General features: G+C 45.2%; 1 protein-coding gene across 1 annotated transcript; it reads right to left on the reverse strand.

Moving 5' to 3' along the window:
• Window positions 1–11,887: 11,887 nt before the first annotated feature.
• On the reverse strand, window positions 11,888–25,306 carry mtg1 (mitochondrial ribosome-associated GTPase 1). The gene is made up of 11 exons (XM_055901803.1): window positions 25,053–25,306; window positions 20,242–20,308; window positions 19,005–19,107; window positions 18,648–18,734; window positions 17,719–17,775; window positions 14,941–15,031; window positions 14,765–14,826; window positions 14,572–14,668; window positions 13,211–13,292; window positions 12,873–12,985; window positions 11,888–12,672 (listed from the first exon to the last, which is right to left on the reverse strand). Exons 1-11 carry the CDS (start codon window positions 25,153–25,155, stop codon window positions 12,575–12,577), a joined length of 960 nt encoding a protein of 319 aa, XP_055757778.1. The 5' UTR covers window positions 25,156–25,306; the 3' UTR covers window positions 11,888–12,574.
• Window positions 25,307–27,090: the final 1,784 nt, after the last annotated feature.

Consider the following 27,090-nt stretch of genomic DNA (forward strand, 5'->3'; position numbering starts at 1 on the left):
ACATAAACAAACTTACAGTCAATAACACAATAGAATCATCTATGCACAGTGTGTGCAAATGTAGAAGAGTAGGGAGGTAAGGCAATAAATAGGCCATGGAGGCGAAATATTTAGCATTAACACTGGAGTGATAGATGTGCAGATGATGATGTGCAAGTAGAGATACTGGGGTGCAAAAGAGCAAGAGGATAAATAACAATATGGGGATGAGGTAGTAGGGTGTGCTATTTACAGATTGCTGTGTACAGGTACAGTGATCGGTAAGCTGCTCTGACAGCTGATGCTTAAAGTTAGAGAGGTAGATATGACTCCAGCTTCAGTGATTTTTGCAATTTGTTCCAGTCATTGGCAGTAGAGAACTGGAAGGAAAGATGGCCAAAGGAAGTGTTGGCTTTGGGGATGACCAGTAAAATATAACTGCTGGAGCGCGTGCTATGGGTGGGTGTTCCTATGGTGACCAGTGAGCTGAGATAAGGCGGGGCTTTACCTAGCAAAGACTTATAGATGACCTGGAGCTAGTGGGTTTGGCAACAAATATGTAGTGAGTGCCAGCCAGCGAGAGCATACAGGTCGCAGTGGTGGGTAGTATATGGGGCTTGGTGACAAAACAGATGGCACTGTGATAGACTACATCCAGTTTTCTGAGTAGAGTGTTGGATGCTATTTTGTAAATGACATCGCCGAAGTCAAGGATCGGTAGGATAGTCAGTTTTACGAGGGTAAGTTTGGCAGCATGAGTGAAGGAGGCTTTGTTGCAAAATAGGAAGCCGATTCTAGATTTAATTTTGGATTGGAGATGCTTAATGTGAGTCTATAAGGAGAGTTTACAGTCTAACCAGACACCTAGGTATTTGTAATTGTCCACATATTCTAAATTATAACTGTCCAGAGTAGTGATGCTAGTTGGGCAGGCGGGTGCGGGCAGCAAACGGTTGAAGGACATGCATTTAGTTTTACTAGCATTTAAAAGCAGTTGTAGGCCACGGAAGGAGTGTTGTATGGCGTTGAAGCTTGTTTGGAGGTTTTAACACAGTGTCCAAAGAAGGGCCAGATGTATACAGAATGGTGTCGTCTGCGTAGAGGTGGATCAGAGAATCACCAGCAGCAAGAGCGACATCATTGATATATACAGAGAAAAGATTCGGCCTGAAAATTGAACCCTGTGGCACCCCCATAGAGACTGCCAGAGGTCCGGACAACAGGCCCTCCGATTTGACACACTGAACTTTATCTGAGAAGTAGTTGGCTTCTCAAATGACTGCCTCGCCTGGTTCACCAAGGCCATTGAGTCTGCCGATAAGAATGCAGTAATTGACAGAGTCGAAAGCCTTGGCCAGGTCGATGAAGACGGCTGCGCAGTACTGTCTTTTATCGATGGTGGTTATGATATCGTTTAGGACCTTGAGCATGGCTGAGGTGCACCCATGACCAGCTAAGAAACCAGATTACATAGTGGAGAAGGTACGGTGGGATTTGAAATGGTGGGTGATCTGTTTGTTCACTTGGCTTTTGAAGATTTTAGAAAGGCAGGGCAGGATGGATATAGGTCTATAACAGTTTGGGACTAGAGTGTCTCCCTCTTTGAAGAGGACGCTTTCCAATCTTTAGGAATCTCAGACGATACGAATGAGAGGTTGAACAGACTAGTAATAGAGGTTGCAACAATTTCGGCGGATAAATTTAGAAAGAGAGGGTCCAGATTGTCTAGCCCAGCTGATTTGTAGGGATCCAGATTTTGCAGCTCTTTCAGAACATCAGCTGTCTGGATTTGGGTGGGGGAGCTTGGGCAAGTTGCTGCAGGGGGTGCTGAGCTGTTGGCCAGGGTAGGAGTAGCCAGGTGGGAAGCATGGCCAGCTGTAGAAAAATGCTTCTTGAAATGATCGATCATCGTAGATTTATCGGTGGTGACAGTGTTACCTAGCCTCAGTGCAGTGGGCAGCTGGGACGAGGTGCTCTTATTCTCCATGGACTTTACAGTGTCCCAAAACTTTTTGGAATTAGTGCTACAGGGTGCCAATTTCTGTTTGAAAAAGATAATCTTAGCTTTCCTAACTGACTGAGTATATTGGTTCCTGACTTCCCTGAAAAGTTGCATATCGCGGAGGCTATTCGATGCTAATGCTGAACGCCACTGGATGTTTTTATGCTGGTCAAGGGCAGACCAAGGGCTATATCTGTTCTTAGTTCTACATTTTTAAATGTAGGCACTTTTAAAGAGCAACCAGGCATCCTCTACTGATGGGATGAGGTCAATATCCTTTCAGGATACCCGGGCCAGGTCGATTAGAAAGGCCTGCTCGCTGAATTGTTTTAGGGAGCGTTTGACAGTGATGAGGGGCGGTCGTTTGATCAGGGACCCATTATGCACACAAACAATGAAGCAGTGTTCGCTGAGATCCTGGTTGAAGACAGCAGAGGTGTATTTAGAGGGCAAGTTGGTCAGGATGAAATCTATGAGGGTGCTCATGGTTACGGATTTTGCATGTGTTAAGCATGTCCCAGTTTAGGTCACCTAACAGTACAAACTCTGAAGATGGGGGAAATCAATTCACATATGGTGTCCAGGGCACAGCTGGGGGCTGAAGGGGGTCTATAACAAGCGGCAATGGTGAGAGACTTGTTTCTGGAAAGGTGGATTTTGGGCCCAGATATGCATATATGCTTTCTGTAGTTGGAGATATGGAGGTTCAGGACAACCGTGTGCTTTGAAGTGATCCATGGGTTGTAGTCACGGCTGACTAGAGGAAGAGAAGATAGAAAAGTGGAATGATCTTCATAGGGTCACAATAGTGTCTCATGCAATAACACTATGCTCTGAGGACGCATATGGACACGCATACAAATCAAATCAAATTGTATTTGTCACAGGCAGTGACGACCCTCCATTCATGTTTTGAGACCCACCTGTTTAGCTAAAAAAGAATACAAACCAAATTATATAATAATAATAAAATTGACCTGTTTTGCATGTTATTTTGGCATTATTTCGTGTTAGATATCAGTTTGCAAACAGTGTAAAAAATAATAATCCTTGAGTTAATAAAGCCGCATACAAACATTGTTTCTTTCTTGAGTAAGGCAGCTCCAAAATGCAGGTGTTTTAGCCTAGCTCAGTACTGTCTGTGGTGGAGGGGTAGCCAGCGAAAGCACAGAGTGTAGGCGTTGGTAATCTTCTCTAGTTGCGCCGTGATTGGCTAAGTGATCCGTCACTCATGGGGTCATTACGTCACCACAGAATCTACAGGGAGAGCTTTGCAGTTAAAGCCCCCTTCGGTTCTGCCATAGATTAATATTAGAAGTGCCCATCCAAGTAGGCTTAAGGTCATTGGCCACAGATAAAGTTACGTCAAATCACGTTATATCTACCGTAGCTTTGATTGGACATACTTTCTAAATCTTAGCAAGCAAGCTAGCTAGACAAGCAGTCATCATCATGAATCATGTCGACAATCTACTGGAAAATCTTTTTCAATTCTTGTCATATGAAGACAAATTATAGATAAAACGTATCGAATGTAATACTAAGTCTATGTTGTGTAGTAAGCTGTTAGTAGCCCATGTGTCTCACTCTAAGAATTTGGTCCCTCTCCCCCTCAGAACTTAGCCTACTGTTCTGACTTGGTGGTGCACATGTAGCCTATAGCCTGTTTTAGAGAAATGTCATCATTGAATATTGTAAGAGCTTTCATTGTCTGCTTATATGCCCCCGTTATTTTTCATACGGTTCTGACTTGGTATACAGGGAGAATACTGTAAGAATGGCTCATGTTGTGAATTCTGTCGCTGGCCATTTAAAAAGTCCTGAACAAATAGGCATATTGACTACGTCTGTTTTAGCTCGCTAATTAACATCTTAATCGAAATTATGGCTTTCCTCTTATTGTTTCCTTATGCCATAGTGTAGAGCTCAAATGTACATAGTGTGTACAGCTCATAGTGTGTACATCTTATTATTGAAGGAGAATGCAGTTCTTATCGAGTTCTTATCAGAAGAAACCATATTTATTTAAACAAGTCAGCCATACCAGCTATGGATTTTTAAAATGCAGTAAATGAGGCTGAATGAACTGTTTCACCGCCAGATGAGGCTCTGCTGATAGCCAGGTGTAGCAGTGGTAAGGATTCACTCCATGGTGCTGAAAGGAAAGCTCCGATGTCTGGACAGCTTTACAGTATGTAGGCCCTAACAGTTCAGCTCCGCTGTCAAGAGAGCTTTATGTAGGCACTAACAGCTTGTGGGCACTGTTTGTCACCGTTATAGTGCAATGAATGTATGGTTTAGTGTTTTGTTGTGGCTTTTCTGCCATGCACCTAAAAAAAATGGTTGAGTTTGCCCCCACCAAGATTTACATGCTAAAATCGCCACAGCCATACAACACGTTTAGACGTTACAGTGAAATGCTTACTTACAAGCCCTTTGCCATGTTCTCAGAATATAACATATTAATGTTCTAGACACGTTGTATGGGAACGTTGCAGGAACATATCTGTGTATCAGTTGTCAGGACGTCTCCTGAAAAGTTCTCCATAAAAAATCATTACACATCATGCCTTCTAACCAAGACAGGGATGTAAACAAATTTGTGCACAACCTTTTAGAGAAATATAATTTTTGTGCGTATGGAACATTTCTGGGATCTTGTATTTCAGCTCAAGGAAACAAACGGCAAATGCATTCAACAAGCTTGATGTAATCATTGCGTGCCGGGAATATGGGACTACTTTAAGACAAGTGAATTTATCCCAATACTTTTGGACTATGTACAAAAAGTGCAGTAATGAAAATACCCTCAAATTAAAGCTGAAAGTCTGCACTTTAACCTCAAAGTCATTGTATCATTTCAAATCCAAAGTGCTGGAGTACAGAGCCAAAACAACAAATGTCATTCCTACAACTGTTCCTTTGTAAAATAACAGGACAGGTGGAAGCAAAGGCCACTGTAGATTATTTAGAGGAAAGGAAGCCACTGTAGACTATTGAGATGGAGGGGTGGAAAGGAATTTATTGGAGACTGGAGAGGTTGTCATTGTAGACTACTGAGATGGAGAGGAAGTCACAGTATTGTATTGAGATGGATGAGTGGAGAGGAAGTCACAGTATTGTATTGAGATGGATGAATGGGGATGAAGTCTTTGTAGACGTTTGAGCTGGAGAAGTGGAGGGAAGGGTCTCGTCTCGTAGCAGCAGCCGTTTCCGAACCAGGACCCATTCAACAAAAATTTGGTTCAAGACCATGTGGCGAGTGCGGCGGCAGCTGGTGCGGCGATTGCATTAACGGCTGATAGATTATTCCGCTCGGCCTGCCGGTGCAGTCATGTCAACTCGGATTGCAATGGGGAGGATAACAAGGATAAGGATAACAAGAGGACCGATTGCTACATGACCAGTGTCAGTAAAATGGCGCCGGAAGAAATGGCAGCAGTTTTACGGGCATCCAACCAATTGTGCTATTATGTGTTTTTTTCGCGTTATTTGTAACTTATTTTGTACATAATGTTTCTGCAACCGTATCTTAGGGCAAAAAAGAGCTTCTGGATATCAGGACAGTGATCACTCACCTCGGATTAGACAAAGATTATTTCTTCAACAAGCAAGACGCACAAGACATTATCCAAACACCCTACAGGGCCAACATCCCCGTTATTTGCAAGAGGAAGCGACGCAGGTACAGAGGACAAAGAGCCAGATGCCTGGTCGGGTACCATCAATACTACTCGCCAACGTGCAATCATTGGACAATAAACTAGATGAGGTACGATCACGAATATCCTACCAACGGGACATCAAAAACTGTAATATCCTTTGTTCACCGAATCGTGGCTGAATGACGACATGGATATTCAGCTAGCGGGATACACGCTGCACCGGCAGGGTAGAACAGCACACTCCGGTAAGACGAGGGGGGGCGGTCTGTGCATATTTGTAAACAACAGCTGGTGCACGAAATCTAAGAAAGTCTCTAAGATTTTGCTCGCCTGAAGTAGAGTATATTGTGATAAATTGCAGGCCACACTACTTGCCTAGAGAGTTTTCAGCTATACTTTTCGTGGCTGTTTATTTACCACCACAGACAGATGCTGGCACTAAGACCGCACTCAGTCAGCTGTATAAGGAAATAAGCAAACAGGAAACCACTCACCCAAAGGCGGCGCTCCTAGTGGCCGGAGACTTTAATGCATGGAAACATAAATCAGTTCTACCAAATTTCCATCAACATGTAAAATGTGCAACCAGAGGAAAAAAAATTCTAGATCACCTGTACTCCACACACAGAGGCGCATACAAAGCTCTCCCTCGCCCTCCATTTGGTAAATCCGACCACAACTCTATCCTCCTCATTCCTGCTTACAAGCAAAAATGAAAGCAGGAAGAACCAGTGATTCGGTCTATAAAAAATTGGTCAGATGAAGCAGATGCTAAACTACAGGACTGTTTTGCTATCACGGACTGGAACATGTTCCGGGATTCTTCCGATGGCATTGAGGAGTACACCACATCAGTCACTGGATTTATCAATAAGTGCATCGAGGACGCCGTCCCCACAGTGACTGTACGTACATACCCCAACCAGAAGCCATGGATTACAGGCAACATTCACACTGAGCTAAAGGGTAGAGCTGCCGCTTTCAAGGTGCGGGACTCTAACCCGGAAGCTTACAAGAAATCCTGCTATGCCCTGCGATGAACCATCAAACAGGCAAAGCGTCAATACAGGGCTAAGTTTGAATCATACTAAACCGTCTCCGATGCTCGTCTTATCTGGCAGGGCTTGCAAACTATTACAGACTACAAAGGGAAGCACAGCCGCGAGCTGCCCAGTAACACGAGCCTACCAGACGAGCTAAATCACTTCTACGCTCGCTTCGAGGCAAGCAACACTGAGGCATGCATGAGAGCATCAGCTGCTCCGGACGACTGTGTGATCACGCTCTCCGTAGCCGACGTGAGTAAGACCTTTAAACAGGTCAACATACACAAGGCTGCGGGGCCAGACGGATTACCAGGACGTGTGCTCCGGGCATGTGCTGACCAACTGGTAGGTGTATTCACTGACATTTTCAACATGTCCCTGATTGAGTCTGTAATACCAACATGTTTCAAGCAGACCACCATAGTCCCTGTGCCCAAGAACACAAAGGCAACCTGCCTAAATGACTACAGACCCGTAGATCTCACATCCGTACCCATGAAGCTCTTTGAAAGGCTGGTAATGGCTCACATTAACACCATTATCCCAGAAACACTAGACCCACTCCAATTTGCATACCGCCCAAACAGATCCACAGATGATGCAATCTCTATTGCACTCCACACCGCCCTTTCCCACCTGGACAAAAGAAACACTTATGTGAGAATGCTATTCATTGACTACGGCTCAGCGTTCAACACCATAGTACCCTCAGAGCTCATCACTAAGCTAAGGATCCTGGGACTAAACACCTCCCTCTGCAACTGGATCCTGGACTTCCTGACGGGCCACCCCCAGGTGGTGAGGGTAGGTAGCAACACATCTGCCACGCTGATCCTCAACACTGGAGCTCCCCAGGGGTGCGTGCTCAGTCCCCTCCTGTACTCCCTGTTCACCCACGACTGCATGGCCAGGCACAACTCCAACACCATCATTAAGTTTGCAGACGACAACAGTGGTAGGCCTGATCACCGACAACGACGAGACAGCCAATAGGGAGGTCAGAGACCTGGCCGTGTGGTGCCAGAATAACAACCTATCCCTCAACGTAACCAAGACTAAGGAGATGATTGTGGACTACAGGAAAAGGAGGACCGAGCATGCCCCCATTCTCATCGACGGGGCTGTAGTGGAGCAGGTTGACAGCTTCAAGTTCCTTGGTGTCCACATCAACAACAAACTAGAATGTTCCAAACACACCAAGACAGTCGTGAAGAGGGCACGACAAAGCCTATTCCCCCTCAGCAAACTAAAAAGATTTGTCATGGGTCCTGACATCCTTAAAAGGATCTACAGCTGCAACATCGAGAGCATCCTGACCGGTTGCAACACTGCCTGGTACGGCAATTGCTCGGCCTCTGACCGCAAGGCACTACAGAGGGTAGTGCGTATGGCCCAGTACACCACTGGGGCTAAGCTGCCTGCCATCCAGGACCTCTACACCAAAAATTGTCAAAGACCCCAGCCACCCCAGTCATAGACTGTTCTCTCTACTACCGCATGGCAAGCGGTACCGGAGTGCCAAGTCTAAGACAAAAAGGCTTCTCAACAGTTTTCACCCCCAAGCCATAAGACTCCTGAACAGGTAATCAAATGGCTACCCAGACTATTTGCATTGTGTGCCCCCCCCAACCCCTCTTTTTACACTGCTGCTACTCTCTGTTTATCATATATGCATAGTCACTTTAACTATACATTCATGTACATACTACCTTAATTGGGCCGACCAACCAGTGCTCCCGCACATTGGCTAACCGGGCTATCTGCATTGTGTCCCACCCCCCAACCCCCTCTTTTACACTACTGCTACTCTGTTCATCATATATACACAGTCACTTTAACCATATCTACATGTGTATATACTACCTCAATCAGCCAGACTAACTGGTGTCTGTATGTAGCCTCGCTACTTTTATAGCCTTGCTACTGTACATAGCCTGTCTTTTTACTGTTTTATTTACCTACCGATTGTTCACCTAATACCTTTTTTGCACTATTGGTTAGAGCCTGTAAGTAAGCATTTCACTGTAAGGTCTACACCTGTTGTATTCGGCGCACGTGACAAATAAACTTTGATTGGATCCAATCAGAACCAACATTTACTCGGTCATCATCTTCGACACGATATTCCTCAGATACGTTTACGTCTTAGACAATATATTGTAGATGAGTAAATTAGTTATACTATTTATGGATTAATAAGGCTAAATAATCAGCATACATGTAGAGGTGTAATGAAGACGCCGTGAGTCGAGAAGCAGGTGAAACGTCTAATAAAACAACATGGAATGAGACAACATAAAAGTAGGGTCTATGCATAAACACAGGATCAATACTGACTGGGGAAGGAACCTAAGGGAGTGCCAGATATAGGGTAGGTAATGGTGTCCAGGTGTGCCTCATGATGACGTGCAGGTGTGCGTAATGATGGATCCTAGGACCAGTGGTTAGTATACCGGCGACATCGTACGCCGGAAGGGAGGAGCGGGAGTAGACGTGACAGTACCACCCCTCTGATGCACGGCTCCAGCCGCAGGACAACGCCAACCAGAGGGACGACCCCGAGGACGAGGAGCAGGCCGGTCCAGGCTGTGAAGGTGGAAATCACGGATGATGTTGGGATCCATAATGTCCTCCACCGGAACCCAACACAGGTCCTCTGGGCAATACACCTCCCAGTCCACCAGGTACTGAAGCCGACCCCCACGACGTCGGGAGTCCAGTCGGGATCTGATGGCATAGGCCGGACTCCCCTTGATGTCCAGGGGGGGTGGAGGGGTGTCGTGGGGGAGAGCATCAGCTAGGGGACCAGGAACCACCGGCCTGAGAAGGGAGACATGAAAAGAAGGTGAGATATGGTAGTCACTGGGAAGCTGTAATCTATACGTCACCTCGTTGACCCTCCGGAGGACCTTGAACGGCCTCACAAACCCGGGGGTCAGTTTCTTCTAGGGCAGGCAGAGTGGGATGTTCCTGGTAGAAAGCCAGACACAATCCCCGGGGTGGAAAACAGGGGTCGTACTGCGGTATCAGTCTGTCTGCTCCTTTTGATGGTGGACGGCGAGCTGGAGTCTCATCAACCGCAGGAGATTCGGTCTAACCCGGGATCCACGGAGCCAGGGCCGGCTAAAAACCCAGAACACACTGGTAGGGAGTCAACCCAGTGGAGGCGTGACGTAGCACGTTCTGGGCATACTCTGCCCATGGAATGAATCGAGCCCACTCTCCTTGCCGGTCCTGACAGTGACTCTTAGGAACCTCCCCAGCTCCTGGTTCATCCTCTCCATCTGCCGTTGGACTGAGGCCAGTACCCGGAAGTGAGGCTGACAGTGATCCCAAGATTCTCCATAAAGGCTCTCCATACCCGTGATGTGAATTGGGGGCCACGGTCGGAGAATTACTCTGTCGTTGAGACAGAACTGTCCCCAGAACGCCCAACTCTGAAGCGTCCACCTCCACCACAAAGTATATCGTGGGATCTGGGTGTTTGAGCAATGGGGCGGAGGTGAAACGTCCCTTGAGTAGACAGAAGGCCTCGTCGGCTGCTGGGCTCCACACCAACCTACAGGGACCACCCTTAAGGAAAGAGATGAGAGTACCAACGCTCCCGAAGTAGGTTATCCTGACAGATGGCTATTGCAATGAGTGCGTGGAAGGAGAGCTTGTCGTCTCGACAGGCCAGTTCCATCTGGACCTCCTCGCACAGACCTCTTCTGAATAGCGTACGAAGTGCCGGCTTGTGGACCCGCTGCCGTAATTGGAGTAAACGCTCACCCACCTCTCTGCCATCTGGGGGATGAGCGAAGAAACATTTAAACAGAGCCATGAACCCCTCATGAATCTAGTTCCTCCTCTTCTCTCTCCTAGCTGGCCGTGGCCCACTCCAACACCCGCCCAGTCAGCAGAGAAATAACCATGGCAACCTTGGACCTCTCGGTGGTGGGAGCTCCCCTCTAGTGCGTATACAGGGAGCACTGAAGTAGGAAGCCACGGCATTATCCAGGAGGGACAAACGGCATTGCTGACCTGAGCGTGTTGCTGTATGGGCTGCTGTGCTGGCTCGCTGGGTCGACTGGTTGTAGAGTATCCTCCGCTAGTTGACGGCAACGCTACCCGGGTATGTTTGAAACGTTGCCCACTGCGAAGAACCTCTCCCATAGCCGTCCCCAGTTGTGCCAGCTGGTCATGGTGTTCACGTAGAAGGTATTCCTGCTCGACGACCGCCAGGGAGATATTTTGTTACATTGTTTGAATCAGTATTCCTTAACGAACACGCTGTAAAAACAGAACAGTAGCGTCTTAGCATAAACACAGAAACAATACTGACTGGGGAACCTAAGGGAGTGCCAGATAATGGGGAGGTAATAAGTGAGGTAAAATGGAGTCCAGGTGTGCCTCATGACGACGTGCAGGTGCGCGGAATGATTGATGCCAGGTGTGCGTAATGATGGATCCCAGGACCGGTGGTTAGTATACCGTCGAGGTGAGGGGAGGAGCTGGGGGGAGGGGAGGAGCTGGAGTAGATGTGACAAGAGGGGCCTTGTGGCTCGTTCTACAGGTCTGCTATCCTGCCCTGGGGAGGCAAAGCTATTTTAGCGCCGGGGACAGAATTCAGGATGGCCAGACATTGGTGGGAACTAAAATGTATTGGTAAAAAGGAGCATTGACAAGTCAGCATCACATGATTTGTGAGAAAAATCTCTCACTTAGTCTCATTAGCTGTCCAGTGTTCCAGATTTTAATGAAATATTACCAGATAATGAATTACAATACGAGTGAAATAGGTATTAAAGTATGTTAAAAAGCAGCTTTTCTGTGTACCCCTTGCTTGTCCTGTTCACAAACAGAATGGTGCAGGTGTATACTGGTTATTATAAATATTAATTACAAGTAAACATCTGATTTTCCAGCTCAGCCAATAAGCCAAACAGACGTCTTGCCAAAGTATGTGAGGTCACATAATATCAGGAAATAGCAAGCATTTTTTGAAACCGTCTGTTTCAGATACAAGTTTGAAGTGGGGTTTTTGGTGAGTCAACATCATTATTTAGAGTGTAAAAATGGGATTTTCATTGAACAGTTACTTTCACTAACTACGAATCTCTGTCATACACCACTCTCATACACCTAAGAAGCTATATTTTCATCTGCAGACAGTTATATATCAATTGGATCGCTAGCATAAATTGTGAACTGTATACACTTAAATATGTGGCTTTTATTGGTAAACATTTATGACAATGCCCCTGCAGTATAATTAACGTCTAAGTTCTTAGACACTGACTTTCCATGACTGTGTCAGCAATAGTTGTACTGTTCCTATGAATGAGTGACAACTGCTAGCTACACAAATCTTTCTAAAATGTTCATGACAAAAGCAATGAGTCAACTGAATTGAAATTTAATCGACCCCATCCATGAATCGAAACACTACAAACTGCCACACCCAATCAACCCCCCTATCCCTAACCCACTACTCCCTTCCCCAAAGCACTTTCCCCTCGCCCGTTACTGTACAATCCCATTTAAAACTCTTGTGCAATCAAGATACTGTACATAAAATACATTTTATTATGATTGTGTGCATTTATACTAACAGATACATAAACATATTATGTACAAACAACAGTGTCGGCATTCTTACTGATCAGCTGCTCTGTGTTGGGTGAGACTAGAGAGCAGAGACTAGAAAGCAGAGACTATAAACCAGTCTACTGTAGAATGGATGCACTCTTCAGTTTCCAACAAGGTCTCTGTCAGGTAGAGGTCTATGGTGAGAGACCAGACTCCTGAGTCTGTGAGTACGGTGTGTGTCTGCCAGACCAATCATCTGTGCTGTGGTAGTGATCAGTCTGTGTCCTAGTCAGTCTGTGGTGTGGTAGTGGTCAGTCCAGCATGACCAGTCCCAGCTCTCCCTTCCTGAACGCTCTGATGAAATCATAGGCTGCTGCTGTGTAGTTAGGCACTGTGAGGGTGATGTTACCTAGGGAACACAGAGATTAGGTACATACACCATTAGCTAACAAAAGCCTTTAATACGACAAGTATAAGATTTGTCTCGATGCTAAAACTCGACCCTTTAATAGTTGTAAGAACTGTACTATTACTCTGCAATTACTATGTAAATTGTTATATGTAAATACAGTTTTACTATACATTTAGTATGATATGATTTACTCTTACCCACTCCAGTGATGGCTTTAACACGTTGAGTCTTTCCCAGTTTGACAGCGATACGTTTCAACACCTGCTGGATGTCATCACTAGGCTCCCTGAGATCATACCTCTCCACGTAACTACACACAGACACACACACACACACACTTCATGTAACTAGACACAGAGAAACACTCAACTCCCAAGGTTACCAAACAGAGCGACAGTCAAATCACTTTTGAGTAACTCAATGGATTCAATGTCGCTGCAATATACAATATTGGAATCAATGCTTTGTGCAAACAATAGTGTCAAATTATAAAAATGGCCATGCTATGTTACAGAGGCAGGAAAGCTGCCTGTACCTGTACTTCTCCAGTCTATTGAGAGAGAACAGTAGGTAGTCTGCCATGATGTCTTCTCCTACTAGATGGTCCAGGATGGTTCCTGACAGTAACAGCAGAGGAGGGAGTCATCATTACAACGGCCATACTGCATGTCCTGCTGATAATCACATGGCTTGATGTGGTTACTGTGTCAAAGGGCTGCCATATAATTCACACATGCGTCGATTGTTATATGATTGAGAGCATTGGAAAGTTCATATTTATCCATACAGTGTGAGAGGCCCATCAGAGCTTGGCTGTTGTTATATTAGATTCCAATGGCCTCCCGAGTGGCGCAGTGGTCTAAGGCACTGCATCGCTAGCTGTGCCGCTAGAGATTCTGGGTTTGAGGCCAGGCTCTGTCACAGCCGGCCGCAACCAGGAGCCGCATGGGGCGGCGCACAGTTGGCCCAGCGTCGTCCGGGTTAGGGGAGGGTTTGGCCGGCAGGGATGTCCTTGTCCCATCGCGCACTAGCGACTCCTGTGGCGGGCCAGGCGCAGTGCACGCTGACACTTTCGCCAGGTGTACGGTGTTTCCTCCGACACATTGGTGCAGCTGGCTTCCGGGTTAAGTGGGCATTGTATCAAGAAGCAGTGCGGCTTGGCTGGGTTGTGTTTCGGAGGACGCATGGCTCTCAACCTTCGCCTCTCCCGAGTCCGTATGGGAGTTGCAGCGATGAGACAATTGGATACCACGAAATTGGGGAGAAAATAAATAAATAAAATAAACAATATATTAGATTCCACTAGGTGGCACTGTAGCACTATGGAATACAGAGACCAGGTGCGTCCAGAACCATATATGTAATAGAACACCTTCCTAATATTGAGTTGCACCCCCTTTTGCCCTCAGAACAGCCTCAATTTGTTGGGACATGGACTCTACAAGGTGTCAAAAGCGTTCCACAGGGATGCTGGCCCAAGTCGACTCCAATGCCTCCCACAGTTGTGTCAAGTTGGCTAGATGTTCTTTGGGTGGTGGACCATTCTTGATACACACAGGAAACTGTTGGGCATGAAAACCCCAGCAGCATTGCAGTTCTTGACACACACAAATTGGTGCACCTGGCAACTACTACCATACCCCGTTCAAAGGCACTTAAATCTTCTACATGCTTGGCAGTCTTGCCCATTCACCTTCTGAATGTCACACATACACAATTTAGGTCTCAATTGTCTCAAGGTTTAAAAATCATTCTTTAACCCGCCTCTTCCCTTTCATCTACACTTATTGAAGTGTATTTAACAACTGACATCAACAAGGGATCATGCTTTCACCTGGTCAGTCTATGACATGGAAAGAGGCTATACATCATTGGCCAGACCTAGTCTGTACTCACCACATAGGGCTAGCTTCATGCCTGTCTCCAGACTCTGTATCTTCGGAGGAAGGACACCAGGCGTATCTAGAAGATGGATGATGGGTCTCTCACACACCTCACAAGAGGAACACACAAACACATTGAGTAAGTACAGAATATACACAAAAACAGACAAGTGACAGGAGCGCAGACAGGTGAAACCATCACTCACCTGTATTCTAGTCAACACTGCTTTGGTAATGCCTGGTTCCCCTCCTACTTTTGACCCCCGACCTCAAGGTAGAAAAAAATGGATCATCATTACTTCAACAAGGGTTCAATGAAATGCTATCCAGACCACAAGGAATTCTCCTAATCCCAACATCTCATTGTAACGTTAAGTTGTACCTTTCTTGAGGTTGGTTCTCCTCAGAGCATTGATGAGCGATGACTTCCCAACGTTGGGCACCCCAATCACCATCAGACAGAAGTTGGTGTTCTGAACATTGAATAAACATGACCACATAATATGACCGTAACCGCATTCAGACCACATAAAAGAGCGTTGTTTTACCCCCCCTCTATTCACCATACAATCCTCGACGACGGCAACTAAAAACACCAACAATAAAATGAGTCACAACAAGATCAAAAGGACAACTAAATGACGTGGAACACAACAAACTTCCTGGTCAGACGCAGGTCAGAACTGTAACGTAGTGATTACATCATCCTCAGCCATGACACACAGGTTGCTGGAACGGCCAAAACTTCCAATTACTGATTGAAGTGAATTTGTAAATCATTATTATAAATTGAATTTAATGCGCTTTTCGTTGAAAAACAATCTCAAAGTGCTACAGGGAAATGCATAAAAATTATATAAAAACAAGACAGACAAAATAAGGACACAATTAGACAGGGCAACTGACAAAGAACACAGCTGACGCTACAAGGACAAAGACACCAAGGAACACAGCTATAACTAAGAGAAGGGTTTTCTAAAGAAAGTGGTTTTTATGACCGTTTTAAAGGAGTCCAGAGTCTGTAGTGCCGTGAGTGCATTCCAGAGGTGGGGGGCGGTCGAGCCAGTGATAATTTCGTCAACAAAAATGGGGACAAAAATATTCGTCAAACACTATTTTTCAGTGGCAAATTGACGAGACTATAACTGACTAAATAGACCCAGAGAAAACTAACACTAAACAAAAAATATTTTTCCATTTCACTTCACTAAAAAGAGACGGAATTATCTATGTGACTAAACTCTGACAACTAAGTGGACTGGACAAGAGTTGGAGAGATTGAAAGCTTTTCAGTTATGAGGACAAGTAAAATTACCAGCACAGATGCAAAGCATTTTCTTCTTTGCTTCTGGCCTTATAGAGTTGGTTGAGAGCGGTCTTAGTGCCAGCTTTGTTTTGTGGTGGTAAATAGACGGCTACGAATAATACAGATGATAACTCTCTTGGTAGATAGTGTGGTCTGCAGCTTATCATAAGGTACTCTACCTCAGGCGAGAAATACCTCGAGACTTCTTTAATATTAGAGATCGAGCACCAGCTGTTATTGACAAAGACACACCCCCACCCCTCGTCATACCAGAGGTAGCGTCTCTGTTCTGTGGGTGCACGGAAAATCCCGCCAGCTCTATATTGTCCGTTTCTTTATTCAGCCACGTCTCGGTGAAATAAAAGATGTCACAGTTGTTAATGTCCCGTTGGTAGGATCATCTCAATAGTAGGTCATCAATTTTATTTTCCAATGATTGACGTTAGCAAGTAGAATGTAAGGCATTGGGAGTTTACTCGCTCTCCTCCGGATTCTCAGAAGGATCCTCGATCTGCGTCCCCTCTTCCGGCGTCTTTTCTTCACGCAAAAGGTGTGGATCTGGGCCTGTCCTGTGAATGCAGGATATCCGACAAAATAATAACAAACAAAAAAAATAACAAAATAGCACAATTGGTTGGGAGAATGTAAAACGCCAGCCATGTTCTTCGGCGCCATCTTTACATGATTCCATGTGTTATTGCATCGTTTTGATGTCTTCGCTATTATTCTACATTGTAGAAAATAGTAAAAACCAAGAAAAAACCCTTGAATGAGTAGGTGGTCTAAAACATTCGACCGGTAGTGTAGCTATTCAGCAGCCCGATGGTCTAGGGGTAGAAGCTATTGGCCAGTCTTCGTTTTCGCCATAATGCACCTGTACTGCCCATGTCTGAGTGATAGAAGCTGGGAGAACAGGCTGTGGTATTGTAGGTGTCCTGGACGGCAGGCAGTGTGCACCCAATGGTGCGTTCAGCTGACCCTCTGTAGTGCCTTGCGGTCAGCGACAGTGGAGATGCCGGACCAAGCTGTGATGCAGCCCAACCGTATGCTCTCTATGGCGCTCCTTTATTACACTGAGGGCACTCTGGGATAAGGCCACACTTTTTCAACCTCCTGAGGTTAAAGAGTCACTGTCGTGCCTTCTTCACCACAGTGTCCGTGAAGTGTGCATTGCAGTTGTCCAGCCTTGAGGTGACAAAGGCATGGAAGAGCCTCTCTGCATCAGACTGAGTAAGGGTGGGACGGAGTTTGGCAATGTTCTTGGTGATAAGAGTGATGCTTTGCACAGATGTTTGATGTGATTGTCGAAGGTTAGAGAGGAGTCAAGCTTAATGCCCAGTCTGTAAACATTGGATGAGAGGGGGATGTTCTTGCCTGTGAGGTGGGTTATAGGTGAGTGATTTAGCTGCTGTTGAGTTGAAGGAAGTTTTGCTTCATCCAAGCCCTTATCTCCTCAAGACAGGTGTTAAGATGAGCAGAGGGACTTGGGGAAGTTTTCAGATACAGCTGTGTCATCAGCATAGCAGTGGAATGAGATTTCATTACGGCTGATGACACGACCGAGGGTAAACAGAACGAACAGGATGTGTCCTAGAACGGATCCTCGTGGGACAACACAATTGAAAAACGAGCTCAGGGCTGGTCCCGTAAGAATTCCAGGAGGATGGAAAGGAGACTGGACACATTAACATACCTTCAAATTGACAACTAAATGAACTGGAATTTAGGGTCGTAAACCTCTCATTTGTTATCGTCTAGGACTGAACGTAGCCCTATACTACACATTCGTTTTTTTCTAACACAAAATCTAAACCAATCAATCATTCCTCAATCAGTTAAAGGCCGTGACCTCACCTCCTCTCGGTGGAAGCGTGGCTGGCTCTCGATTAATTCTGTGACCATGGGAACCAGCTGCAACAACAGAAAGGAAGATTAACAGAGTAGGAGAGCACTGTCACAATGTTACTAACTAACTCGGTCTTCTGTGGAACTGTTATAACCAAACTGCAGTCACCCTTTCACCCATTTTGAATGTTATATTGTTTTTGTGCATCTCTGAGTGATCTATCGATTCCCGGGGTCATTTCATGTGTATCTGAGCTAGTGCCGTTAAAGCAGACCGAAACTCGTCTGGTATGACGTAGCATTGCGATAAAGCATTGCGATAAGTTAATAGGAACACAACTTTTAGATCGCAAAAATGTCTATTATACACGTCAGATTTCAATTCTGGCCGATGTCCTAACGCAAGAGTTTATCTTCTCTGCAATGAACCATTGGATCATATTTTTTACGATATTCCTACCTCGAGAAATGTGTCCTTTGATAGAACAAATGTGGTGGACCCTCTATGTGTCTGCCTCTGCGGCCCAGGGTGCATTGTGTGGCCGTTGCGAATGTCGCACTCCGGCACATCGAACTGAAAATGACTCCTAAGTTTATAGTGCAGTTTGTTTAGGCGATTTTACAGCTAAGTCACTGATATTGACTTTGGTATTAATTGTGTGTAGTTACATTTGCTAGCTAGCTACCTTGCTAGCCAGCCCACAGAGAGCACTGTGAGATTTGTAGTCGACTTGAGCTGCAAAAGATTTTCACGTTGCTACCGATCTTATTATAACAACAAAATGAAACATTTATTCACCAAAAAATATTGTTTTCACACATTAGTGTTATATTTAACACTGTAAATTATAAGATTTTGTGGTTTTAGGTGGATATTTCCTTTAAGGATCTCACAGGCTCTCCCTCTCCTTTTTGATGTTGTTCTCGGTCTCTCTTACCTTTTTGACGTTGTCATCTCTCTGTCTGAGGCAGTCTGTGAACAGGACCTTCTTCACTCCATGTCTTTCAAGCTGTTTCAAAATCATCTGGAGAGCAAAACATTGAGATCTGGATCAGGACTCACACAAGTCTGCATTAGGACTACAAACAGCTCTGCACTGGACGCTCGGTCTCAATTCATTATATAGAGGCCATTCCAATTAATCTACTGCACGATTGGCCATATACACTCACACAGGTTTGTCTGGAAAAACACAAAACAACCAGTCTGGATGCCAGACATTGTCATACATCAACAGAAACAGACAAGCTTCCAGGTTACAGAAACAAAATAATGATCTGCTACAGTAGCCTACATGCTTAGCAGACAGGTCAGCCAGGTCCATCTTGTTCAGCACCAGGAGATGAGGTCTGACGTCCAGACTATCCTGGAAAAGAGGGTTTCTACCTGAGAACGGGATGTTCTACTGTTAAAGAAACTTGTGCAAGTCTGTGTTAACCCACTGAGCTAAAGTCATTCGTTTGGGAGCTAACGCAATTCTTCAGGTCTCAGACAAGGCGACTCATCCCGCAACCGTGGTTGGTGATATGAGGCCATCAGAGGGTGATGGGGCAAGGTACGGCAAGCGATGTATGCCACACCTGCCCCTTAGAACCAACTCCTCTGGTTTTAAACTGCTTATGTGGCATCAATATGAGCCATAAACATTTATTATAGTGTCAAAATTGACTACAAAGTGTAAATAGGATCATTTTGGTCATAAAGTCAGTCTTACGTGAGTTCGTCATGACTTACTGGGGGGATGGGTATGGATAACTTACATGCCCACTTTTGCCAATGATGTCCAATTGCCCAGAGACAACACGTTAAGGTCTGTCCCAAGCTGCCACGTGGACATGTGTTGTCAAGTCTGCATATGGGTGCAAAGCACGAGCATTTAGCTTGGCAAATAGGAATGAAAATGGACTTCCATAAATTTTGTTCAAACTTCCAATGCATTTCAACAATATTGCCAGATGTCCAGGAATGGAAGGTTTGACAGCAACTGTCAAACTACTGGTGTTGGTGAGTATGTTATCTAAGTAGATAGCTGGTACTAGCTAGCTAGTAGCTACTTTTGGTTATACAACCTAATTTGATAATGCTAGCAAGCCAGGCTATCTATGATACCACAGATTAAAGGGGAACGATTCTGTAGCTAGCTAAATACATCAAGCTAACGTGTTATGTGATGTAGCATTTCAGAGGAAGATGTGTGGGATGTTCACAATGAATACCCCACAAGCTGCTTTCAGCTTGGCTAAAGACAAGGTCAGCTCAGACTTTAGCCTTCACATTTCTGAATTTGCTGACAATTATGAGAAGGGAGAAGTCCTCTACTTCAAAACTTTGTTCTCTCCATAGCAAAGCTAGCTTATCTCGCTGTACTCACTACTGGCCCTGTTTGTTGTGACTGAATGGCAAAGACACACCCACATCAAACCCCACCCTCAAGACAACTCTATTTTGCCTTCAGTCAAGGCCGCTAGCATTTCTTAATGAGCACTGATGAAAAACACCAAATCAGGAAGAGCAATCGCCCTTTAAAGGATATTCTGGCATCGTGGATTTCTAGGATGCAGTCAACAGTCTTCACACTGGCCTGCATCTGTTTCAGACCTGAAGAGAGACCAGAGGAGAAGAGGATGGGTTACTGAAACCTTCACTTACTATGAAAAGAGAGTTACACAGGTATCAAGGTTAACGAAGGTTACGTGAGTAATACGGTTATGTGAGCTATTGGAGCACTACAATATGGTATCCTTTCGCTCGGCAAGATACATTCCGTCCCCCAACCCACTAGCGAGGTATCGATGCTAGCTCCCTGCGGTGGACTGTTCTGTATCACTCCAACAGGAAGGAGTGAGAGTGCCATTTCAACATAGTCCTCACACATGCATTTGTCACCGATAGCTGATGATGTCTGTGTCGTCTCTTGTGTAGATGGTGAGAGAAGCCGGCTGGAGTGGCCTGAGGTGAAGGCCCAGCGGAATCAGAGAAGCCGACGTGAGTAGGCCGAGTAACTTCCGGGCACTCTAATACGGACACGGCTCGTCCAAGCCAGAGACGGTCTAGGTAGGCCTGTATCTTCTCCAATCTCACCTGAGGGAGACATGTTCTCATAAGAGTTGAGTCTATCAAAATCCCCAGGAAGACCACCGTCTGTGAGGAAGTCAGGTTGCTCTTCTCCCTGTTTATAGTGAGATCCAGGTCTTGAATGTGCTTCAAGATTATCCTTGTCTGCTGTAGCTTGCTCTCTTGAATGAGCACACACCAGCCAGCCATCCAGGTAGTTCAGCACTAGAATGCCCTGGAACATGATAGGCACTAGGTCTGCGTCCATGCACTTTGTGAATGTACGCGGCACCAATGAGAGGCAGAACGGGAGGACTTTCGTAAGCCACTCCTTCGAAGGCAAACCGGAGGTACTTCTAGTGATCTCGATGAACAGGAACATGGAAGTATGCATTCGTCAGGTCGAGCGTGGTCAACCACTGGCCGCTCAAGATTGCCTGCAACACCCACGCTGGCGAGAGCATCTTGAACTTGAGCTCTTTTAAACATTTGTTGAGGCCTCGCAGGTCCAGAATCGGCCGAAAGCTGCCGTCCTTCTTCGGAATTATGGAATACGTGGAGTATAACCAACTTAGCCGTTCTAGCGGCTCTACTTTCCTGATTGCGTCCTTGCTCAGGAGCAAGGGTATCTCCAACCGGAGCACTGAGGTGACCCAGATGTCTCTGGTCGGTGGACCAGACGGTGGTCCACCGACGGTGGTCGGCATCGGAACTGGAGTTTGTATCCCTCAGGACAGGTATCGTTAAGATTTTAACGGATTTACTACTCTTTCCGATACCGCTTATCGATCCGGTACTTTAACGGTATTCTTATCGGTTCTTTTTGTTATTTTCTTATGGGAAAAAAACAAAACAAATTAAGAACAGAATTAACATTGATTTATTTTCTGAAATGTAAAATTAAACATTATAAACAATTATTTACAGCAAAAGAAACAGCAATGTTTTTAACAAATCACTATTATAGACTAATGTTGTGATGACGGAAATGTAAAACAAATGAAATAAACAATATTTTCTTGCAAAAGAAAATACAGTGGTATAGAGCAACACGGGTGGGGCATGCAGGTAGGATGCAAAAGGAAACAGTTCTTCGCAGTTCTTCTGGAGAAAGATCAACATATTTGCTTTCTCTGGCAGAAGTGGGGACCTCTCCTGCAGTCGAAAATACCGTCTCGCTAGTGGAGGAGGGTTGAGCACAGAGGTACCTTGTTGCAATGTTTGTGAGGAGGGGCCGAGTATCTCTCTTCTCCCACCACCACATCACAGGATCTTCAGCCATGGGCCTTTGTAGAGCTCGACCTCTAGGTCAACACGCTCGCTGAGGGAGAGGGACGGTGTGTCCTGTTGGATTGTCAACCTCAACTCCCTGTCCTCCTCTGAGAACAGCTCCTCCAAGGCACTCCTTGTTTTGTACATTTTTTAAATATTTTTTGTTGCTCCTGTCATAAATATTAGCCCATAGCTAAACAATCAGCTTGCTAATGGTTGCTTTTGATCATGAACCCATGTTCGCATAATTGAGTTAACTCCAGTGTGTGGGCTCTTGACTGCTAGCTTACATACCTAACGTAGACCCGGGCAACGAGAGATGAACTACGAGCTAGGCAGTCGAAAACTGTGCATTTCTCTGCCTGTACATGATGCACTTTCGATAGATGTTTGGACACGAGCAAAAGTGTTGTTGCACTAGTGGCAACGAGCAGTCAGCATCGACTCTGGCGAAGTGTAACCACACTTTTTAATGTTTAGCTCTCTCCGCCATGGTCACTAAGAGCAGGGTGCTGTGTGTGCTGTAGCGTTTGGGAACAGCGAAAATGCATCATAGACGAATGTCTTATTCTTATTGCAAATTGGAAACGGTTGGTGAGATAAAATGTGCACGACAACGTTTATATAGCAATAATAAATAGGAAATGTATTTTCTTAATTTCTCCAGTACCGAAAGCATCGGAGCTTATCGATACTACGGTAATTCATAATTTAGCCCCGGGGCCCGTTTAATACCGGATTTCGGTTCCCATCCCTACTCAGGACTGTGCCCAGGACAGTTTGCCCTTTGGGCCTGGGAGAGACAGCCGACGCCGACCGCCAGCACCTCAGAAGGACTGCCGGGGCCCGCCCACCCACCCTTAACCGCCAGCACCTCAGAAGGACTGCCGGGGCCCGCCCACCCACCCTTAACCGCCAGCACCTCAGAAGGACTGCCGGGGCCCGCCCACCCACCCTTAGCCGCGTGCCGCAGCTTGTAAGGGTGGTCACGACGCCTGTCCTGCTGTCGGGGGGTAAAAAGCCGGTTCCCATTTCCCTGCAGTCTCGGCGGTGGAGGAGGGGGGCCAAGACGTTGCTGCGCCGCCCTCGAGACACACTGCCCTGTCTTCCAGCTCCTCCGAGGGGCAGCGGTAGGGCGCGCAGTCGCCAAGAACTCCTGCAAAGTCTCACTGTCTTTGTGCAGTTTTGTAGTCTTGCTGTATTGTTGACCCCTGGCCCAAAGGTGGAACCTGGTGTGAAGGGGAGCTCCAAGAATGTTTTCTGAACTGGCGGTGGCAGTTTAGAATGTGCCAGCCAAAGATGGCGTTATGAAGTCACCACTCAAGGCCATCAGACTGTTAAACAGCCATCACTAATACAGAGAGGCTGCTGCCTACAGACAGACTTGAAATCATTGGCTACTTTAATAAATGGATCACTAGTCACTTTAATATTGCCACCAATGTTTACATATCATGCATTACTCATCTCATAATTATATACAGTATTTTATACCATCTATTGCAACTCCCCTATGCCGCCCTGTCATTGCTCATCCATATATTTATATGTATATATTCTTATTCCATTACTTAGATGTGTGTATTAGGTAGTTGTGGAATTGTTAGATTACATGTTAGATATTGCTGCACTGTCGGAACTAGAAGCACAAGCATTTCACTACTCTCGCAATAACATCTGCTAACCATGTGTATGTGACCAATACAATTTGATTTGACTGATGTCAAAGCCTTGCTGTTGGCACGTGCCATGTCTGTCTGGAGCATAGTGAACAGCCTGGACACCTCTGTGGCCTTAAGAAGCTAGTCACCACCCCCTGGGAGGGATCAGCAGGGCGAGGTAGGATTGCAGCATCATAGCCACGTTTGAGGGGCGTCGTGATGGAGAGATTCCCAAAAGTGCTTTGCAGCTGTTCATTGCTTACTTTTTCAGGTCCTGGTTTGAGGTGAGGCACCTTGCCAAGGATCTTCTTGTCTAGGAGGATCATGGCAGCCACCATGTCATCCATCTCTGGATAGTGGTCTAGCCCCAAGGACTCTGCATCCATTAGAAGAGTCCACGGCCTGGTCTGGTTATCGCAATGGAAGCGCCCTCCCATTAGGGAAATTAGAAAGCGGGGTCGGCAAGGCCATTTTCTTGCCTGCCCTTCTAATTCCCTTAATTTTGTGCCTAGAGTCAAATACTTTGTGGCACACACTACTGGTCAACATGAGCTATCAAAATGATTCTGAAGTGTGCCAGGCCTTGCAGTCCCAAGATAGAAGGGCAGGGAGAATTTCGGCAGGCAAGAAAATGGCCTTGCCGAAATCACCCCCACCCCCCCTTCTAATTTCCTTCATTTTGGCACTGGAGTCAAATTCTTTCTGTGGCACACATCAAAGTCAAATACTTTCTATAGAACAAACTTCAAGTCAGGATAGGCAACCGAAATTAATCATTAATATATGTGTTATATTAAACATAGGAGGGAGTAAAATGTAGGCAAGCAATAAACATTTCAGAAAAACTTCTAGTCGAATAAGAAATGGGGAGAAGACGAATTTTGTCAGAGAGACTTATTTAGACTAATACACTTGAAACAAATAGCCAAACCGAAAACTGCAGACATTACTGGTGCCTCCCCCGCGATCAATGAACACAAGTTAAAAAAAAAATGCTTTCTGCTACTACGATCAGTGAAACGTAGGCTAAACTGTCAATGGAGTTGCGAGCAGAAATCTTAACAAGCAAGCAAGTCGCAACATTGAAGAATTGAGTGCGTGCGCGTTCACGCGAAGGGAGGACTTCCCAGGCTACTAGGTTTCTGTTAGAAATCTGGGCTAGCTAACTATGTTAGTTAGTTGACTTTTTGCTTTCTTGGATTCTGTATTCATTTTGTGACCTCTAAGTCATGTCACATAGTAAGTTAATTACAAGCGTTTAGCTAGAGATAGCCAACAACTGACATAAAGATACCTAGCTAGCTAGCTAACACGCTGACCAGACCGCTCACGCTTAGCTGAGAGTGCTCACCAACCTTTTGCCATATGTCTGGGGAACCAGTGGGCAACCTCTCTGTCGCCGAAGTTAAAGACCGTCCTGAAGTTTGCTGCATTGCGGAGTATCTGATGAAGCCTCATATTTTTTGTTTAAAAAAACGAAATATTAGTTTCTTTCACGTGTCTGAAGCAATGATGTGTATATGTAAATCGTTGGTCTGAAGTCCTCTGTCATTGATAGCATTTTACTGAAGCCATGTTCACATTGGTGTTACACTGTTTACATCCCGACTTTCCCTATTGTCACAGCGATTGAGTTCCGCCATTACAATTATTCTTTAGGCACTAAATGTCAGAATTATACTGTATAATAATCATCAGAACAATACCAATAATCATAAAAATAATACTCATAGCTAATAATACAACTTATATACAGTATATTAGGGTGTCCAATCAAAACGCATTTTTTGACCAATGGGTAAATTAATAACTTAATTGTGTAGAATATATACTCCTCTAAGAAAACAAATGGTCCAAACCTTATGTCTCTATCATAATCCATTCAAAAGTGATTGGAGTTCCCCATAGGGATAGAGAACAGGTGGAGGTGGGGGGAATCCGAAATAATTGTTAGCAGGTAGCCTAGAATCCCAAAGGTGAACAAAATCTTGTCCGTGTGCCCTTAAACAGGGTACTTAACCCTAACTGCAAATGTAAGTTGCTCTGAATAAGAGTGTTTACTCAAATGTATCCTTGTAGGATGGACAAAATTAGGATGACTAAAGCAACAGAGGCCAGAGAAAAAAATCTGTCAAAAATCAGGAAAAGGGTATTGGATCATGGCTGGATGCTCTGTGAGAATTAAGTGACAGGCTCACTGTTGAATTCACCTTTCTTCTCAAATCCAATGGACATAAAACAATATAGATGTATGATAACTATCAATTTTGAGACATGACATGTAGTATTTAAAATATTTTAGTATTAACTTGCATTAACCTGTTCAAAGATTTCACACAAAAACAAGTGTATCTGTCAAATGTCAACGGAGCACTGAGCATACCGCAAGCCTTGTAAGTCCTTTTACATTTAATTCAGCTCGTGTCATTTTAATTTAGTTTTTTGCGACCAATGGAAACAACTTTGCAGACGACCACAACAACATATAAAATCCTCAAAAGTCGCTGCGAGAAAGCAGCACCGCTCTGTCAACAGAGCTTCCTGCTTATTATGGGATGTGCATTAGATTATGAAATATAATTTTTTGGATATAATGTTAATGACATGTTAGAGAAAGAGCCCACTGGAGGATTCAGAACATGAAGAATCATATTTGTTTTGGTAAAATGTATACTGAACAAAAATATAAAACGCAACATGCAACAACTTAAAAGATTTTACTGAGTTACAGTTCATATTGTCACGTTCCTGACCTGTTTTCTTTTGTCTTGTATTTATTTAGTTGGTCAGGGCGTGAGTTGGGTGGGTTTGTCTATGTGTGATTTTCTATGTTGGGGTGTTTGTGTTCGGCAGGGTATGATTCTCAGAGGCAGCTGTCAATCGTTGTCCCTGATTGAGAATCATACTTAGGCACCCTGGGTTTCACGTGGGTGTTTGTTTCCGTGTTTGTATTCGTGCCACACGGGACTGTTGTCAGTTGTTTCATTTTGTTATTTTGTTTCATGTTTAATGTTCAAGATCGATTTAATAAATTATCATGAGCACTACCCACTCTGCGTATTGGTCCGATCCGTCTCGCCTCTCCTCGTCCGAGGAGGAGGAGGAATATGACGATAGTCGTTACAGAAACACCCACCAAAAAAAGATCAAGCAGAGTGGGAACAGACAGCAGCAGCAGCAGAGACCGAAGACACAGGACTCATGGAGTTGGGAGGAGATCCTGGACGGCAAGTGACCCTGGGCTCAGCCAGGGGAATATCGCCGTCCCAAGGCGGAGTTGGAGGCAGAGAAGGCAGAGAGGCGCTGGTATGAGGAGGCAACGCGGCGACGCGGTTGGGAGCCCGAGAGTCAGACCCAAAAATTTATTGGGGGGTGGCACACACGAGTGCGGCA

The sequence above is a fragment of the Salvelinus fontinalis genome, chromosome 37 (assembly GCF_029448725.1).
Source record: "Salvelinus fontinalis isolate EN_2023a chromosome 37, ASM2944872v1, whole genome shotgun sequence".
NCBI classification, from domain to species: Eukaryota; Metazoa; Chordata; class Actinopteri; order Salmoniformes; family Salmonidae; genus Salvelinus; species Salvelinus fontinalis.